We start from the raw sequence: 19,309 nt of genomic DNA on the forward strand, positions 1-19,309 counted from the left end.
CCTACTTCCATGCATTGGTGAAGTAGTGCGGCCTGTTAATTTTTATATAATTTATTTCTTTTATTTTAACCTGAACAATGTAAATATTCTTATAAATCGTTATTAGTTAAAATTGTTTACTGCTCTGGTAACAAAAATTGCTAGTTGACATTACTGATGGAAGCCTATTTCTCTGAACTTTGCAACAATTAAATTAAAGAAGTCATAACAGTTTCAATAACGTAACGTTATCTTCATCAGATTATAATTGGCATATATATGTCCATATTAATGTAGGTAATACAAACATCATAATATTAAATTATTGATATACAATTTCAATTGTTATATATATAGCATATATATATAGCATATATATATAGCATATATATATAATTTTAATTTTTTAAAATATGTAACAGTCTTTTATTACAATAGAAAACTAATCCAAACATTAACAGAATACTATGTGAAACAAGAAACAAAATAGTACCTAGGTACAAACAGGTGGAGAGCTTCCAACAACATACAGGCTGAAGGACATAGACTGAAGGCTGAGGATTCGAAGAACGTACAGTATTTTTGTAACAAAAATGTCTATCAAACACAATCAGATTTTCAACATTATATATATATATATTATAGCAACTGCAAATTGGAATATCAATAAAAATCCTAAAACACAAAACAACCTTTGCTTAAGCCACCATCTTCAGCTTCTGCGTCTGCTTATGCAAGATGTATTTCACTTGCTAATCGGTGTACACTAAACCAACCTAAGACAATTTTGATTGTTACAAATTTCAAATTGTTCTAAATTTCAAATTGTTCCTTCTTCGTTACTCTTCTTCAATTACTGTTAAGATATCTTAGCGATGTTGGTACTCAGAAACTAAGTCGTTCATATTCGACTCTACTTTTATGAACTCCATCTCGTTGAATAAAATAGAAATTCTTCTGAATAATTATGGGATTCCTTATATGAGAAAGACCTCCTCTAATTCGTTACCGCTGGGTAACGTACCCAAAATGGCTGAAACGTTCCCCGGTTAATAAGAAATTATTTAGACAGAATTTCTAGAACAAGATTTTACATAGTTCTTCCTTTCTCAATATTTCAGTTTGTCATATTTCTTTTTTTTTCTTTCTTTCTTCATAAGTGACTTCTGAGTTCTTATTTTAGATTATTCGCTTTCTTAAATTTTTTACTGAAGATGGAACGTATAGAATTATTGAAAAGTGTTTAGTTCATCTCATAGCCAGTGATTTTATTTTGGAAGAAAGGGAAATCAACGCATAAAGTATGTACATATTTCTTTGATACTCTAGGTAATGCTACAAAAAATATATGAGTTTTTATTAGAAGTACAGATCTAAGAGCTCGGGCGAAAACAAACTGTCTTTTAAAAAAATAAATAAACAAGTTCTTTAATTGGGAAATGTTGGCCTTTTTTATATATATATTTCAATTTTAGTGGAGAAATAACAAAACATTCCACCTTTGTTTTCCCATCATAACACGAGAAGAACATTTAATTATTGCATTCTGAAGAGAAAATCCTGGAAAATTTCAAGAATCAAAGAAAATCGGTCAGTCTAGAGGAAATAATGACCGATTTTCTTTGATTTTTGATATTTTTTTCAGGATTTCCTCTTCAGAATGCAGTAATTAAATGCCACTCAAGAGGAGAGAGAAAGTGCAAATCGGTGGAAGCAGTGAGTTGTTTATTCCAACGAATTATTTATAGAGTTGTTCGATTAATGTTCAATGGCAAAAGAATTTAGTAAAACGTTTAATAATGTTAGCAGTAACTGTTCTGAAAAATGTATTAGACTTCTGAAAATATATAAAGGAACCAAGAAACTTCTGTCGCTTTTTGTAGAGGTCTGTGTTCAATTGGCCCTCACACCGTGAGTTGAATGTGAATGGAGATAAGGCGAAGGTCAGTTGTTGGTGTGGGTATATCCAACATACTACCTGGTTGTGACAGTTCAGTACACGTGAATTTGGTTAAGAACAGAGTAAACATGGGACCTCCACAGAGAGTTATAAGGGCGTGTATGCTGTAAGAGTTCAAACTGGGGTCAAACGCCATGCAGCGGGGCGGAAGATATACCAGGCTATGTGGACTATGAGGGTGTCGTGACTATGTGGACAGTGCAGCGGTGGTTCAACAAGTTTAAGGACGGCGTCGAAACACTCGAAGACGCACCACGTGCCGGAAGACCAACACGTGTACAAAATGAAGATCTTCGGACAGCAATTAAGGCGAACAGTGTCTAGACATGTGAGGAACTGGGACTACAATTCAGTGTGAGTGGAGAAACAATTCGACAGCACCTTCATCAACTTGGGAAGCACTACAAGTTGGGTCGATGAGTCCCACATGATTTGACTCCGGCCCAGAAAGCAACACGAGCAGACACATGTGTTTCTTTGCTGTCTCGTCTGAGGAAGGAGCCATTTCTAGGACATGGTGTTGACATGTGATGAGAAGTGGGTCTTATATGAAGCTCCACGGAGCCATCATCATTAGTTAGCATCCTATGAACCGGTTCAAAAACAGCCGAAACCAGCACTGCACCAGAAGAAGGTCCTCCTGTGTATTTGGTGGTCTGCTCGCGGCATCGTGTATCGGGAACTGCTTCCAGCTGGTCAGATCATCAACGCAACTCTGTAGACTGTCAGCACTTGAGCCGTAATTAAGAAAAATTCAAAACGCTGGAGCCAGCACTTCTGAATCGCAAAGGGATCCTCATGTTACAGGACAACGCTAAGCCTCACGTGGTTAGGATGACTCGGGACACCATTCTACGCCTTGGATGGGAAACTATTGCATCCGCCAAACTCTCCGGACATTGCATCGTTTGATTATCGCCTGTTCCATTCCTTGGACTATCACCTTAGAGGGTGCCAGTTCAAATCCCTACTAGAGATGCAAAATGCACTTGATACCTTCTTCTCTTGACGGTCCACAAAGTTCTACCGCAATGGAATCCATGGTCTTCCAGAACGTTGGCAGAAGGTCGTCGATGCTGATGGGGGCTATTTTTGATCTTCCAGGTACATCTTTAATATGCATAACATTTATTGAAACTGCTACGATGCGAGAGGAAGAATGTTTGAAACGCTATACATAAGTTTGTTATTTTAAAATTATGACACGATACAACAGTAAAGAAATACGTAAGTATTCTGGGAAAAATAATGTTAAACTAACCTCGTACCCAAAATTTATGGCCTTAATTTTGTAAATTGAACTCTTTGAAGCTCAGGATAAAATGTTTACCGAAAGGAGATGTAAGCAAGATTTTATGCAAAAACGAAAATGTTCTTGTATTTATTTCTTGATTTATGGTTCCTTTTTCTTGTCTGCTAAATTCAAGAAGACAATACAGTCAGAATGGCACGTACCGGTACCAAGCAGACACCTAGGAAATCTACTGGAGGCTAAGCTCCTAAAAAGCAACTTACCACCAGAGCTGCAAGAAAGAGTGCTCCAGCTATCAGTGGAGTTAAAAAGCCCCATTGTTACAGACCTGGTACTAAGGATCTGCGAGAAATTCGTCGTTATGAGAAGAGCACAGAATTGCTTATCTGAAAGCTGACCTTCCAATAACTCGTTCGCGAAATTCCACAAGATTTCAAGACAGATCTTAGCTTCCAAAGCTCAGCTGTCATGACTTTAGAGGAGACAAGTGAAGCTTATCTTGTAGAGCGTTTCGAAGATACCAACCTGTGCGCTATCCACGCAAAGAGGGTCACAGTCATGCCTAAGGATATCCAGCTTGCATACTGTATTCGTGGAGAACGTGTATAAATTTGAAGTTTTGAGATTTAGGCAACCAATAAAACACATATATCAAGTTGAACAACATCCAAGTACTTGCTAAGATGGTTAGGCAACCAAAAGGACACTTGGGATGTGAATGGTGAATAACTTACAGTAGCTGTCAATAAATGCAATGACCAATTTGAAAACCAATCAAGACAACATGAGACCCTGAACCGAACATAAGACTTAGAAGATGTTGAAAACGCACTTTCTGAATTGTAGAAATCCACTACAGGTGAACAAAAGTGATACTTGAACAAGGAAGTCATAGAAAGTCAAAATAGCGAAAATTTGCGTTTTTTCCAAAAAATATCTGGCTTTTATGGGGAAAATACCTCCAAATCAAAAAAAGCCGTCTTTTTTGATCTTTAGTTAAGAGTATGTATATTACTCTTAGGCGTATGTGTACGTCATTGTTAGGAGTACATACACCGTTAGGAGATGATAAAGAACAATAGATACAATTAACCATTAACTGTATATTTTTAATGCATAGATAAATAAACAATCCGTTCTAGTAGCAGAAAAAATATAAATTATTTTTGATAACAATTAACATACTTTTAGCATTCTTTTTGCTGGATTTTCTTGAAAAAAAAATTACATTTACTCTTAAACATGTCAGTTTCTCCAGTTCGATATCATCTACCAATGGATACAGCTCCCATCTTCGTAACAATGTTACAACTAAACAAACATTACATCTTAAAATTAATAATAATTTTTGATCATATTTTATTACCCATATTATGAACTTTCATTTTGCTAGTGTGACAATATAAAATTTGATGGGGGTAAACTGTAGTATCAGTTTCAGCTTTGAAAATGGCGTGGTTATCGTACGCATTTATTTTTAGCTTTTCGAAACAACAACTGGATTTTCTCGAAAACTACGCATAAGGATTTACGCATTTTGTTCATCTGAATGAGATCTATCGAATGATATATATATATATATATATCTATATTATAAAAGAGAACGTACAAATCCTTTGTTCCCTCATCACGCTAATACGGCTGAACCAATTTCTTTTATTTTGGGGGGGTTATTAGGATTTGGACCCTAGATGGTTTTTATCATATCACTTTAATTTTTAATTACCAGTGTCTTGAGATAATTGACCATTCAAGTGTCCATAACGTACAAATCCTTTGTTAGTTCATCATAGGTATAAAAATAAACGTATTTATATGCAACCCGCATGACCGTGTCACTCGGCGGGTTAACATAAATGACAGGCGCTATAATGTTAACATTTACTGCAATTTGAAAGCGAAAAAGTAAAAATTATCTAAGTAACAAAGTTTATTGCGTTCCGGGGTGACCGCAGCGAAGCGGGGTGAACGCTGCTAGTATATATATATATATATATATATATATATATATATATATATATATATAGTGTTGTAAAAAAACGGTTTTTTTTCTGTGAAGTTTTTTTTCAATAAAAAACATCGTTCTTTTTCATGTTTTTTTTCAAAAGTCTGTTTTTTTTCTGGCAACTATTATTTATTGATTTATGTTGCAGATTATTGAAATAATCAACAGAACCTGAGTCGAAGCCCTCGTAACTTACAAATCGTTTGTTTCTTTGAACCTATACGAGCAAAATTGTGTGATTATTCTTTTCAGCCCCAGGTCATTTTTGGCGTTTTCCTACATTTCCAGTTAGTGACTTATTGCTCAAAAACTATTCATTCGATTGATATGGATCAGGCCTTGCTTTTAAGAAAATAGATGTGGCTATTTTTTGGTGTAAGTTGTATTGCAGTGTTGCCAACGGGTGGGAAATTATTGAGGGAAATGTAGGGGTGAAAATTTACAAAAAAATCCCTAACCGATTTTCAAATTTTTTTTGTATCTAGCACCACTGCTGCTATATGGGTTCAAGTCACCTAAACAACTCTTTGGTGTGTTGACAAGGTAAAGTGAAATCCTGAACTCGCTGGCTTCCATTCAAAGAGGGAAAGAAAAAATTCTGTCATACCCATGAAATTTTGACACTTTTTACGCCTCAGAAGAAAAAATCAAATATGCCGGGGTACAGCTTCTCTAATTATCCTATTGAAACTTTTTATGGTGCGTTCTATAGGGCAAAGAGGAAGCTTTCAGGTAGTGGTACGTTTGTTTCAATATAGCCAGTGAGAGGGTAATAATAGAGGGGAAAAGGGAAATTTTCCGAATTTTTCACCTAATAGCGGGAATTAATTGTTTTGGCTGGAAACGCTGCCATCAGACAGACGAAATCTATCTGAAAATAAACCGTAGTGCTCCAAAAATATATCCTACAAGTATCATGGCGATATATAACAAAGTAACCATGAAATTAAAAAAAATCTCATTCTACCTCAGAAATTCACCATTTTCTTACCATTTCCAGAACATGGTTTATTATAAACCTCAACTGTACTTCCCCTAATTATTCTATTGAAACTTTTTATGGTGCGCTGTGTAGGCTAAGGATGAGGCTGTTACACATTTGTACATTTGTTCGAATGTAGCCAACAAGAAGGAAATAATAGAAATAAAAAAAAGGGAATTTTTCCCAAAATTTGCCCCTAAAATCTGGAATTTATTTTTTTTTTTGTAGCTAGCAACACTACTATCAGACACACACAAACTATCTTAAAATAAGCTTTGGTATCCCTCTAATATATCATACAAGTATTGTGACAATATCTAATAAAGTAAGCATGCCAATTAAAAATATCTCATTCTACCTTTAAAAAAATCACAGTTATCTTTCCAATTAGAGAACAAGGTCCATTGTAAACCTCAACTGTACTTCCCGTAATTATCCTATTGAAACTTTCTATAGTGCGTTGTGTAGAGCAAAGACTAGACTTCCAGATACTGGTACGTTTGTTTCGATATAGCCAACAAGAGGGAAATAATAGAGACAAAACATATAATTTTTCCAAAATTTCCCCCTAAAATCTGGAATTAAAATATTCTGTACCTGGCAACACTGCTACCAAACAGACGCAAACTATCTTAAATTAAACATTCTTACACCACTAATATATCCTACAAGTATTATGGTGATATTTAAGGAACAAAGCTTCTAATTACCAAAAATATATTACGGTAAACAGAAAAGTAAGGGAAAACTAGAAAAATCAAGGGCTAGAACCTAAATACGAATTTTACGTGCGCCCCCTAATTACCCCATTGTAACGATCTGTACTTTCGTTTGTTAAGTAAGGACAAATGTTCGATTGGCGTAAGTTGACTTGCACTCGGACGTATAAGTATGGATTTATAAACAAAAATTTCTAATTGTTTGCCCAAATATAGGAGAATTTTAATTTCCCTAAATGGCAACACTGCCCGCAGGCCCGTCCAATTGATGTCAACAGTTAGGTATCCATCCGAGGTATCTACCTCGCAAGTCTTAAGGATGTCTTTGTACAACGAAGGAAGCTACAGGGAAAAAAAAGTAAAGGAAATTCGAAATTCGAAAATTCTCGAATTTTTGACTGGGGTGAAATTTGAGAAGGAAGTTCGACACCAGAAGAAAAAGAAATTAAAATGATAAACTATAGTTTAACCACATTTTGCAAGAATAATATCCCGATATCTTAATTAGTGTCCACACTGGAGCGGATTAAACAAGTGACACACCCGTGTGTGCCACTTTGGCCACCTGGACCACCGAGTATACATTTGATTACACTTTTTTGACTACTAACTGGTGTTGTTGTTGTATTCATAGTCTCGACTAATAATAATATCGTTGTAAACAATAACTTTATAAGGAAAATTTTCTCTCCTTTTTACATCTTAGTTCCAACACTGTTGGTGAGAAATGTAGGGTGTTTCAAAATAAATTTTGGGGTTTTGAGTCTTCGTAGTACTTATTACATTTTACGTACAATTATAAGCAATGCATCAAGTAAAAGAGCACCTCAAACAGTCTTTGCTACAAGTGTTCAATGTGAGATTCATTCGTCACACGGCACACATCTAGTCGATAGGCGAGAAAGGCCCATAAACTTTCCGCCATATGGCACAAAACACATTCAATTTAGGGGAGTTTCGTTTCAATTGTACCATCTGCTGAGGATTTGCTGACGGTCAGATGCAAACATTATGAGTGTTCACATTAGCTCTTAGGTGAAAAGTCGATTTATCACTGAAGGCGACACGATCCAGAAAATCTTCATTGTTATGCAGGAATATTTCACTTGCGAAATTGGCACGTAAACCGTAGTCTGTAGGCTTTAGACTTGTAGCAACTGCAAATAATAAAGACGTAGTTGCAAGCGTCTCCTTAATATTTTTCACACAGACGGTTGCACTGTACAGGTTCTGTCTTTATTAAAACACAAAAAGCTTTCTGCTCTCTAGTCTCCATCTTTGCTACTTGCTCTTTTTAACGGCAGACAGAAGAAACAATGCATGTACATGCGTGCGTACAAAACTGTTTGAGTTGCTCTTTCATTTGATATAATATTTATAATTGTAAGTTAATTGTAATAGATACTACAAAGTTTCAAAACCCTAATATTAATTTTGAAACACCCTGCATTACTTCAAATTCAGTCATCCTATATTCAGGTCCTAGTCAATTTGTCGCCTCGTGCAATGGCATAATTTGCAGCTTCCCCCTTTCTCCAGAAAGAACAAATCTTAGAAGTCATGATTTTAAGTATGCTACTCCAGCATGAACAACAAAGGTGAGGGAAGTGCAGTCGCACTCAGAAAGGCTTAAATACTTACTTAAAATGCAATTCCGTTCTGTCTGTTTTATTTCTTTAAATGTTAATCTATTAAGATAGTGAAAGATAAAGCAAACACACCTGCAGAGGAAAGATGGTAATCCTTTTTATAGAATTCACTATGAGCTTCAATCTCAATGTATCAGTTTGCAATTCCTGTGCAACTAGCTCTTTTATCTTTATTTCTTGATTTTTCTTCTACATCTTCTAACATTTTTAAAAAAACTTGTTTCTATCTTCAATGATAAGGAACTTGCTTCTGACAAAAACAAGACTACTTTCATATCAAAACTGTGATAACTTACTAAATGGAACAGATATTCACTACTATTCGAGAATTGAATTCTTGCATTTGACAACAATCAAGCAATTTGTGCTCGGATTTATTCGACCATTTGCTTTAGCATTGTCTATGTAGCCTTAAACTAATGCAACCTAAACATTATTTATGAATGTTGTATTCAAATGAAAGGTCAGCTTAGTAAATGTAACTACCATCATCATGAAGTCTGTTTCCAACAAGAAATATTTAATTTAAATAATATACTTATGACAGATTTTGCCGGACCATCCAAGCTTGCCATTCCACGCAAATGCACGTGTTGCATATATACAGTGGCGTATTTAGGGGGCTTCCGGGCTTAAGCCCCCCCCCCCGAAATCTTACTTACTATAGTAAAGTACAGTATATGAAATATCTTGCAGAGTTTTCACATTTTCAGGCAAATGCCCCCGAAAGTTAGCAAAGCGTCTCCCGAATCAAAATCGTAAATACGCCACTGCATATATGGTAGAGCCGGCTCTGCATATCATATATATCTAGTCGACATATTATTTATATATGACATTTAGAAAAATACTATTAGGCAAATTAGTATTAGTTTTTACCTTTAGACAAATTATTGGAATTTTATACTGTTCGTGACATTATTTTCGTACTTATTAAAGGCCTACATTCACGAAAAACAAATTTCCATTTCTACTTTTATTTCTTAGTTGATATTGATAAAAACTGCTGAAACTCGAATTGTTAATAGGTATGGTATTCATGTAAATTGTAAAATATTTGTAGCGTATCAGTATGTAGCGTTTAATTTATGTTGCATTTTACGGTGATTACACCTACATAAAAATATTTCATACTTAAATAGACGTAAGATGCATTACAAATGACCATTTGAAAAAAAACGAAATTTAGAAAAAAAACGAGAGGCAATGTTTTTTTTCTAAAAAAAACGTACATTTCTGAAAAAATACGAACCGTTTTTTTTCTATTTACAACACTATATATATATATTGTAGTACTTCACAGTAACGTGCACATGGTTGTTGTTTATAAATAGGAACATGTGTACAAACATTCAACACATGTTCCTATTTGTAAACAACAACCATGTTCACTTTACTGTGGAGTACTATAATTGCAGGCGACGGAGACAGCAGCAACACAACCAGTCACATGACGACGAAGGAACAGCAGCGCCATCACCTCACCTGGAGTGCCTATGTAACCAAGAAGATTCCATGAACAGCTATCAGCCTCGGCTAGTCAATCCCTCCTTTAGCTTGCCCGGAGCTCTAAGAGATACCCAACCAAAGCCAATAGTTTGCTTCGGCACTTTAGGCTTTCCTTCCTCCCGCTTACCTTGCTTCAGAGCTCTGTCGGAATTCCCAGTCTCAATCACTTAGCTTTCCCGGAGCTCTGTGACTCTTAACTTCCTCTCTGCTTGCTTCGGAGCATTAGGAATTCCTAATCCACTCCATCTAGGAGATCCTGCCCTAGGCTGCTCGGGTCTTGGTCATTTTTCTCAACCTTATATTAGAGAAAGTACATTATTGTACTGTTCTTGTAAAATACTGTTTATAGAAGAGTTTTATAATAAAACCGGTAGTGGGAGTCCATTCTGGACTATAATTTACTCCATCAAAGCTCTACCTACCCCTACACAGGGAGAACTATACAATATATATATATATATATATATATATATATATATATATATAATCTTTGGACATTTTCTCTCTATTTATACAATGATAATATTATAGAGTTGCGGAAGGTTGCGTATAAAATAAAACAAGGTTCAAATTATCATTAAAATTATGTGATTATTTCATAGTTGATATACATTAAATAAAATTATATACAATCTTTATAATTCAATTTATTTATTTCTATCATTTTCTATTAAGTATTGGCTTATGATATTTACATTTTTTTCATATTTCATTCTTATTTTAAATAGATACCACCTTGTCTTCTTTTGAGAGTTGACTTTTAATCCAAACTGAGTCGTCTAAAACTTCCTTCCAATCCAAACAGTTGGTTGAGATTTTTAGGTTCTCCTACTCTTTTAGATTCATCTGATACGAAGCTTTCTTGCTTCATTAACCAATCCCGAAATGTTGCTAGCATTTCACCCCAGGCTTCTGTTAAATATTAAACACACTACCAATAATAATGGATTATAATATTACATTTACAAAAAAATGCTTTATTTTGTAAAAAGAAAAAAAATGTATTTGATAGTTTTGATTGGGGTTAAACTATATAATGAATGCAAGTAATACATAACACAAGAAGAATACTAAAAAAATAGTGATGGTCGTTCTAAGAGATATTTGTGGAAATAAAAAGTACTATAAATGGTTACTTAACGTTGTAAGTGGTCTTCATTATTAGATGACAGTAGCTAATAGAAAGAACAACCAAATTTTATTAACGAAAAATAAAATAAAATAATTCTACAAATTTTCTAAAATTACATTTATATAATCAACAGTAAAAGTAATGCACTTGTCCTTTGTCCTTCGGAACGAATAGACAAACTGATAGGTGATCAATACCGTGTCATTTACTAATAAATATATAACTTGAAGGAAAAGACACTCTTAATAGTTTAATATATACACCAAGGTATATATATATATATATATATATATATATATATATAGTTTAAGTGTTCTAAAAATGGCGTACACGGACAAGAGAGCGCTATCCTTCAGGTCAAAATAAAGCGAAAATGCTATGGGCCTCCGGGCCCTCCTTTAGCCGCTATGGGGAATCAAATTTTGACTATGTGGCAACGTCGCAGATTCACTTGGAACCATTACATTATTCTCCGAATTCATCAATCAGTTCCATTGATTGCTACACTCATAAGTGATGCTATTGTCAATGTATATTGATTTTAATTGGCATCTGGAAAGAATTGATGTAACTATTTGATAGATTGGTAGGGCTGCTCTATAGTTCGTTATCTGCGACGTTGCCACATAGTGCAATTCGCGTCTCCAGACGAGGACCCAAAAGATATACAAATACATATATATATACATATATAGCTTTATTTTGACTTGTAGAATAGTGCTCTGTGGTCCGTAGGCGCCATTTTTAGAACACCCAATATATATATATATTACATTCACTTACTGTAAATTGAGAAAATTTATGCGGATATTAGGCAATTATTTAGTAAGCAAGCAAACATATAATGCAAGCTTTTTAATGTTTATTTTTGTTAAGGAAGAAAGTTTAAGAGAGTTCATACATGTATTTGTTTGTTGGAGGATTCCTTTGAAACGTTACAATATGAACAATTTTTAGTTTAAATATTGAAAATTTGACTTTTGAGGTTTTGTTACAATTTCACTGTGTCCATTATTGTTTTGTAGTATCACTTAAGGATCATTATATGATACTTCATTTCTATTGCAGTTATTAACTTTTGATAAAGGCCTTCATTTAAAAGTTACAAAAGAAAAGGAAGAAAAAGTTAAAAATTTATTTTTTTAAATTTAATCTAAATAAATTATAATTTATTTATAATAACTTATTATTATAGTTATTAATAATAACTTATTTATTTTGTTACTGATTTTTCTAAAATAATTTATTCTACGAAGAAGAAAAGTGGATTTAAAAACAGGGGTTTCAAGTAACTTTCAATAAACATTCGATTAAAGCTTTTAAATAAAAACTGTGCTAATATGTGTCCATTTCTTTCAAGATCTTTGACTATAAAACATTTGGAAAAGTATATGAATTTTAAGTGGTTATTGGATATTTAGGTACAATATCTCAATATCTTACGAGATGATGTACTCTCACAATGATCTTTTTTCACCCTGGAAATAATACGATAACTTCTGTTGTTTGTCCACTATATTTATACTCGTATAAATAATGCATATGTATTACTGTGATTGTAATTAGCACTACAGTAGAAAATAAGAAAATAATGGTGGAAAGAAAATACGGTTGTTATGTTCTAATTTTAATAATATATCTAAACTCCCTTATAGGTTTTATGTAAAAGATATAAATAACCTAAAAGATAAAAAAAAAAAGAACTTTACACTTCCAGTACTATTTTTTAATATTACTTTATGTATTAGTGTTGATTATTTATGAACTATTAATCTCTTAAATAATTCCACAGTAATGAAAGAAATGAGCAGTCTACTAACGTTGAGAATATAATAGCATCTTGAAAATTGACCTTTATTTACCAAAATTAAGCCATATACGACAATTCTGAATACGTAATTTTCATTTTTATAACTATTTTGCATCTTCATATATATTTCGGGACTAAATTTTGCAAAATACAAACATTTATTGTTTTTGTAAAAATTTTGTGTTTTTTCAAAAATATTCTTATATCTAGAGCTTGACTGGCGACAAACAAAACAAATGATTACGACAAAAGATCCTTTTTAATAATTCAGATGCCACATTGAACGTGTATAGGTTAATAGTCAAAACAAAACATGAATCTTAATGTTTCTTAATGACCAATAATAATCAACAATTTATTATTTTACCATATTTAATTTGTATGAACAAGTCTAAAGTGAAGTTACTGCAGAGAAAAAGAAACATAGCTTAAGAGATTCTCATGTGTTGTTAATGTCTACAAATCTCTCACAGAGCTAGCGTTGAAGTGTCACTTCTTTCACAAAGAAATGGTCTTAAAACAAATTTCTACATAAACAACCAATTTAACAAAAGATCCCTTTACAACTTTAAACTCTTGCACTAAAAGTACAAAATGTGATCATAAAGTGATTTGATCTTAAGATCTTAAATTGAATAACTTTCCTGGTGAACAAGGCAACAGTTTAAGTGGCTGTAACCGCTCAGTACTAATTTGATTAAAAATGCGTTGATTTGGCACAATTTCTACCGATTAGCACAAAATTGCATGTCTTATTTAAAGAGAAAATGCATTAAGTTTTACGACAAAAAGACTCAAAGAAATAATGTTCAACTTCAAGAAATAAACATTATCACAATATTTTTGGCCTAATTATTTATAATCGTGTAAGAAATGAGATGAGTTACTTGTGAGTTAGTGGCGTCACTAGAGTTGATTTTACTCCATTGCGGTGACTCAAAATTTGCTTTGTTCGTTAGAGTTTAGTATCCTTTTTTGAGCATTGAGGGTATATAAGAAGTGGGTATACAAATTTACGGTGGAATCTGAACCACCGTAATTCGTTCAAAGTTAAAGATTTTGCCACTGTGAATCGAACCCTGGACCCCGTGCACCAAAGGTAAGCACTCTAGCAACTTGAGCAGCAGGGAGTGAGATATCTCATGATGTCACCATCTTTCTTCAGTAGCCTACTATAGGCCTCTTTCACCTACCAGACTACATGAATACTTAGTACTTTTCTTTTAAAAAATTGCTACTTGCTACTTTTCTTCTATTCATCATCGCTAAATTAGAATTTTACTTTCTTCAAACTTACAAATCATTCACTTCATTAAAAAAAAAAAAAAATCGTTAATTAACTTCTACTTAATAATATGGCATCATACTACGTAGCAAGTAATTCTTTTCAATTTTAAATCTTTTTGTTTACAAGAAAAAATATTAAGATGAAATACAAACCATGTAGCGTGTCTCTTGGTGGGGCTTTACCTCCCAAATCACTAGGAAACATTTCACGAGGTATATAGTTATACATTGCAGATATATCCTCACGATAAACAAATATCTGTAAATAAAAAGGGAAACCTTATTTCATTATTTACGAACAACATTTTCTCATTATATTACAAACCATTTTACTCCCTGGTTCGATTCCAGTTACCACTAAGTAGGTTTTGTGATGAACAAACACTATATGAGTGGCTTTCTCACTATTCTTACATTTCTTTCCACTCTCATTGCTTCATCATTATCATAGTGCATAATTATGGGACGTTAAATTAAGCTAAACTGAAAACAAAAGCTAAAAGAAGAAAGAAAAATCAGTGAAGGGAACAAGAACATGTTATGAGCAAGTTAAAGCTGGTATAAGTTTTAGCCATGGTTGAAAATATGTACAGGTACATATATAAGTTTGTATTTATACTAATTGTCACCAACAAAAAAAAGAAGTTCTTTCAGTCATATTTTAGATAGTGATACATATTCTCTATTCCGTTACTAGGTATAATATGAATCAATAATTTCTCAACTTCCATTTTTAGTTACCATAAACTAAAATACATCATATTCATTCAATAAGTAAAATGATACGCACAATGTTCAAAATTGTGTTATACACGATTCCAAGTTCTTCCGTAACTTTTCTTCTGGTAAAAAGGGAAGACTAGTTCTAAGTTTGAAAATTCTTTGGAAAGTAATACAAGGAGCGAATGATCGGTTGCATCTTATGTGCAATTATTGTACCACACTTCAAGCAGTTATTATTTGCATTGTAAGTGAAGATAATGTGGCATAGGAAATCTGTTTCACACTAGTTCAAAAGCCTTCCTAGAAGGTAATAATTGTACAGAGTGTACTCGTACAATTATATTAGATAGGCAGTAGCTTATAACAAGAAATTGAAGAAACAATATGATTTACCTTGTATACAATTGTATAGAAAGTTGAAAAAAAGTTCATTCTCCTTATTTAATCACAAAGACTTATTAAAATCCTGTTGATCTGTTGATCTTTTAAGTGTTTTTATAAACTTCATTAAATAAGATTAGGATGGCCATATGCACCGAAGCAGAAACGCCATGCAATTTACACAAGATTGGAAAGAGATTACACATTTATTATCAATGAATACTAAAGTTATGGTTACTTTATTCTGTTACTAAGTTGTAGTTAGTTATCTGAATTGCTACGAATTTAAATAAATAGACTAGTTAACAGATAACATGGTAAATGCCTTAGTTGGGTATATCAATCTGACAACTGAATAAAGATTTATGTTATTAGAAGTTCATGTATTTGACTAATTTGTACGAGCTAAGTACCGAGAACCGAGAAAATATTACGCAAGAGAATATATAAATATTCATACAGTGCAGTAAGGGGATGTTAGTCAAAATGCAAGATGGTTGCCAAATAGACATATCTGAAATGTTAAAATCTTGAAAAATCATAGCAGTGAGGCCTTTCAATCATAATGAATTTCTATTGCTGATTTTTGTTGTCATTTCAGTCATTGATATAAAGAACATTATAGTCCTTCACTTGGAGTTAAAGAAGGTTATATAATGGCGTTAGTACAACTTCATGAATGAAATTATAAGATACACTCCAGTGCAGACAGACTGTAATCTATTTCAGATAAGCTGATAGGCAATCCAAGAAACTAATCTTCTTCTTACCTCTTTCCTATTGCAAAATGGAAAAAGAAGTCGCTAATCTTGACAGAAAGTGACATTTCTATAAGTTTTTACCCAATTCACTTGCATCTGATGTTGAGAAGGCATTGCTGTTCCTTTTAGCTACTGTCAAAGCTCCCTACCAACAATTGCTATTAATTTTTATTTGTACGAATATTCACTCTGTCTAAAACTGAATTTCTTTCCTAAATATAACAGATGATTTGAGTTTTCTTTTCCTGCTGAATTCGAAAATGATACTCGTTTTCCCATATCAAGCCAGTCTCAAGTTTTGGATAAAACGATAAATGTAATTGAAACTTTCCATTTCCCTGAACTACCTTGAAAATATATATTAAAGTTTCCTGATTATAATAATGTTAGTCATAGTTATTCATACACTTCAATATACGAAACACAAACATTCTTTAATATAAAATAAATTACTCCTGCCCCTCCCCGTCACAGATAAAAGGTTCAGAAACTTTTACGTAAAAGCAGGAAAAAGTGACCGTCGAATGGAAGCTAACCTATGCACACTTGGCAACACGGACGACATTGAAACAATTGAGCATCAATATTACGTGTTTACTTTCTTGCTTGATCATATGATGAGCAGATAGAAGATAGCAGATAGAGCAGATAGACAACACTGAAAGTTGTGTTCTTACAACACATTGACATATGGATGTTTCATTTCGAAGTAGCTAACATTTGGAAACGTTCTTTCGAGTTGTGGAAATACAATGCTTCATTTTTGACAATGTCTAGGAAGTGCAAGAACCATCGTGACAAACTTATATTATGTGTGTGAACGAATAAGTCCGAAACTGAAGCTCACAAGGATAACACCTGTTGTTAGAAAGCGATGAGTCACATTTTTCTTTGGAGGTTGACATAGGAAAACTTTGGGAAATTTTGCTGTGTATCCTTTGCAGTGAATCTAAGGATATGGTGCGAGATTCTCACAAATGTATGCCATTCGCTACATCAATGTTATGGTTTGAATCACGTGATCATTTACACGTCTTTGAAATGTAAAGGGAATAACGTCCAAGGGTAAAATATCAGTTGAATATCCAGATCTACAATGAACTAGAAGATCCATCCCGCATGGTGAATGTTTCCCTGCGCCAGTGCCTCTAGAAGTATGTACAGTAGACACCAGCGATGTTGATGACAGTGAATGCGGTATGAGTAGTGAGCGTGAGGATCCTATATATAGGGAACGTGTCAAAGAACCATATTTTATTGCTCAGGAGGAACTGAACGACCTTATTTGAGACTTGAACTTATCCAAGAACAAACTGATCTCCTAGCTTCAAGGTTTCAAGGTTGAAATCTTCTTCAGAAAGAAACCAAAGTGACATTCTACTGTGATAGATAACATGAGGTTTTTTTTTCTTTCTTTCTTCTTACAGCGTTAGTGATGATTGCATATAGTGCACAGATAGTATGGGACTGAATAAAGCATTGTAAATACTGTATAAAGGCGATGGATGGCGTTATTCTTGGATTCCTCAAAAGCAAGTATAATGTGTGTCTTCCTCCTCAACGAAAATTGTTATGGAAAGCAAATATTGTTCTGTGAAGACTGTATACTGTGGCTTTGTGATGGCCGATCTTGAAAGTTTACAGACTTGAAATATATATACTGTGAATTCGCTGTTTTGGTTGTCACTTGTTTTTTAGTAATGAAGTAGCGCCTTGACAACAAAATTGACTGCAAGCATATTATACGTTTCTTTTTGTATTCTATATAAATATTTTGTAGCTTGTTGGTTACTATTAAATACATTTGAAACGTCCTTCACATTTAAATCCATGGCCCAACAGGTTATGGGCCAAGCGCGTGTGGTAATGTGAAGGTGTAGTTCCGGTTTTCTTTTGAGACTGCTTGTTTTTTTGGTGGAGTGCCATTCCCGAAGGAACTGTTTGGTGACTGTTCAAGTGGAGTGTTTTTCGTTTTGATACGAAGATGGCAGATTTAAAAATCCAAATAGACAAGTTGACGGGTGCAGAAAACTGGACCAAGTGGAAGCACCAAATGTTGCTTCTGTTTAAGTGCCATGGACTGGTGGGCATTGTTACCGGTAAGTCAAACAACCGACATACGTGGCTGAAACGGAATCAGCGGATGCGTTGGCAAAATACAGGAAGGAGCTTGGTGACTTTGAGAAAAACGATGCACATGCTCAGTTGCTGATAACGAACGCTTTATCAGATGATGTGTATAATATGCTAGGTGTTGTGCAATCCGCGAATGATGCGTGGCAGCGGTTGTTGTCTATTTATGAACAAAGTTCAGGTCATCGTCTTGATAGACTGGCGGAAAAGTTTTTTGGCGCGAAAAAGGATCCTACCGTGAGTATGTTAGAACACATTTCAGTTATGCAAAGAGACTTCCACGATTTGAGTGACGAAATGAAAAGACAGTTCGATGTAGCATTACCGGAACAACTTTTGATGTTGCGTATCACATCAACGTTACCGGCTGAGTATAACAACTTTCGTCAGGTGTGGGAAGCTAGGCTCTTAAAGATAGGACGATGGATCAGTCAGTAGAACGGCTACGAATGGCTGAAATGCACGACTCGGTTGGGAAAGATTCGTCTGCTGTGTTCGTGTCCAAGTCAACTTTACGGAAACATTCCGGTAAACGTGATAAGTACAAGAAAGACAGTACAAGTGCCATAAAATGTTTCAGATGCGATAAGGTAGGACATTTCAAACGAAATGCCCTAGTATGAAGTCTGTGAAGCAAACCAAGACTGAACTTTCTTCAAGTCAAGACAAGGAGGGTTCGGCATTTGTATGTTCTGCTTTTATGTGCGGTATACGGAACATTGATCGAGATCAGTGGATTAACGACAACCGGGAATACTTTTCAACCTATGCAGATTTTGCTGTCCCGAAGAATGTGGAGGTGGCAAACGGTATGGTAATGAAGGCTGTAGGTCATGGAACTGTAAACGTTGAAATGTTAATCAATGGAAAGTGGGTAACTAATTACCTAGAGGACGTGTGGCATGTACCGGAGGTTGAACTTTCGCAGTCGGTCTCACTGTACAAGGGCTGTGAGTGGTTTACAAGTGCGAAAGAAATACAGTGTAAGAAAAATGGACAAGTAGTTCTTACTGGACAGGCAATCGAC

General features: G+C 34.2%; 1 protein-coding gene and 1 pseudogene across 2 annotated transcripts in view; one reads left to right on the forward strand and one right to left on the reverse strand.

The window, feature by feature from the left end:
- The first annotated feature begins 3,383 nt into the window (after positions 1-3,383).
- On the forward strand, positions 3,384-3,800 carry LOC145692228 (histone H3.2-like; annotated as a pseudogene).
- Positions 3,801-10,737: 6,937 nt separating this feature from the next.
- LOC145691793 (alpha-tocopherol transfer protein-like) overlaps positions 10,738-19,309 on the reverse strand; it is a 309,517-nt gene continuing 300,945 nt past the window's right edge. For both annotated transcript variants that reach the window (XM_081767102.1, XM_081767104.1), the window contains exons 6-7: positions 14,438-14,543; positions 10,738-10,967 (exon numbers count right to left, since the gene is read on the reverse strand). In XM_081767102.1, the coding sequence (XP_081623228.1) occupies positions 10,816-10,967; positions 14,438-14,543 (258 nt within the window). In that variant the 3' untranslated portion in view covers positions 10,738-10,815. The remainder of the gene's footprint in view (positions 10,968-14,437; positions 14,544-19,309) is intronic.

The sequence above is a fragment of the Thermobia domestica genome, chromosome 8 (genome assembly GCF_964235325.1).
Source record: "Thermobia domestica chromosome 8, izTheDome1.hap1.1, whole genome shotgun sequence".
Classification (NCBI taxonomy): domain Eukaryota; kingdom Metazoa; phylum Arthropoda; class Insecta; order Zygentoma; family Lepismatidae; genus Thermobia; species Thermobia domestica.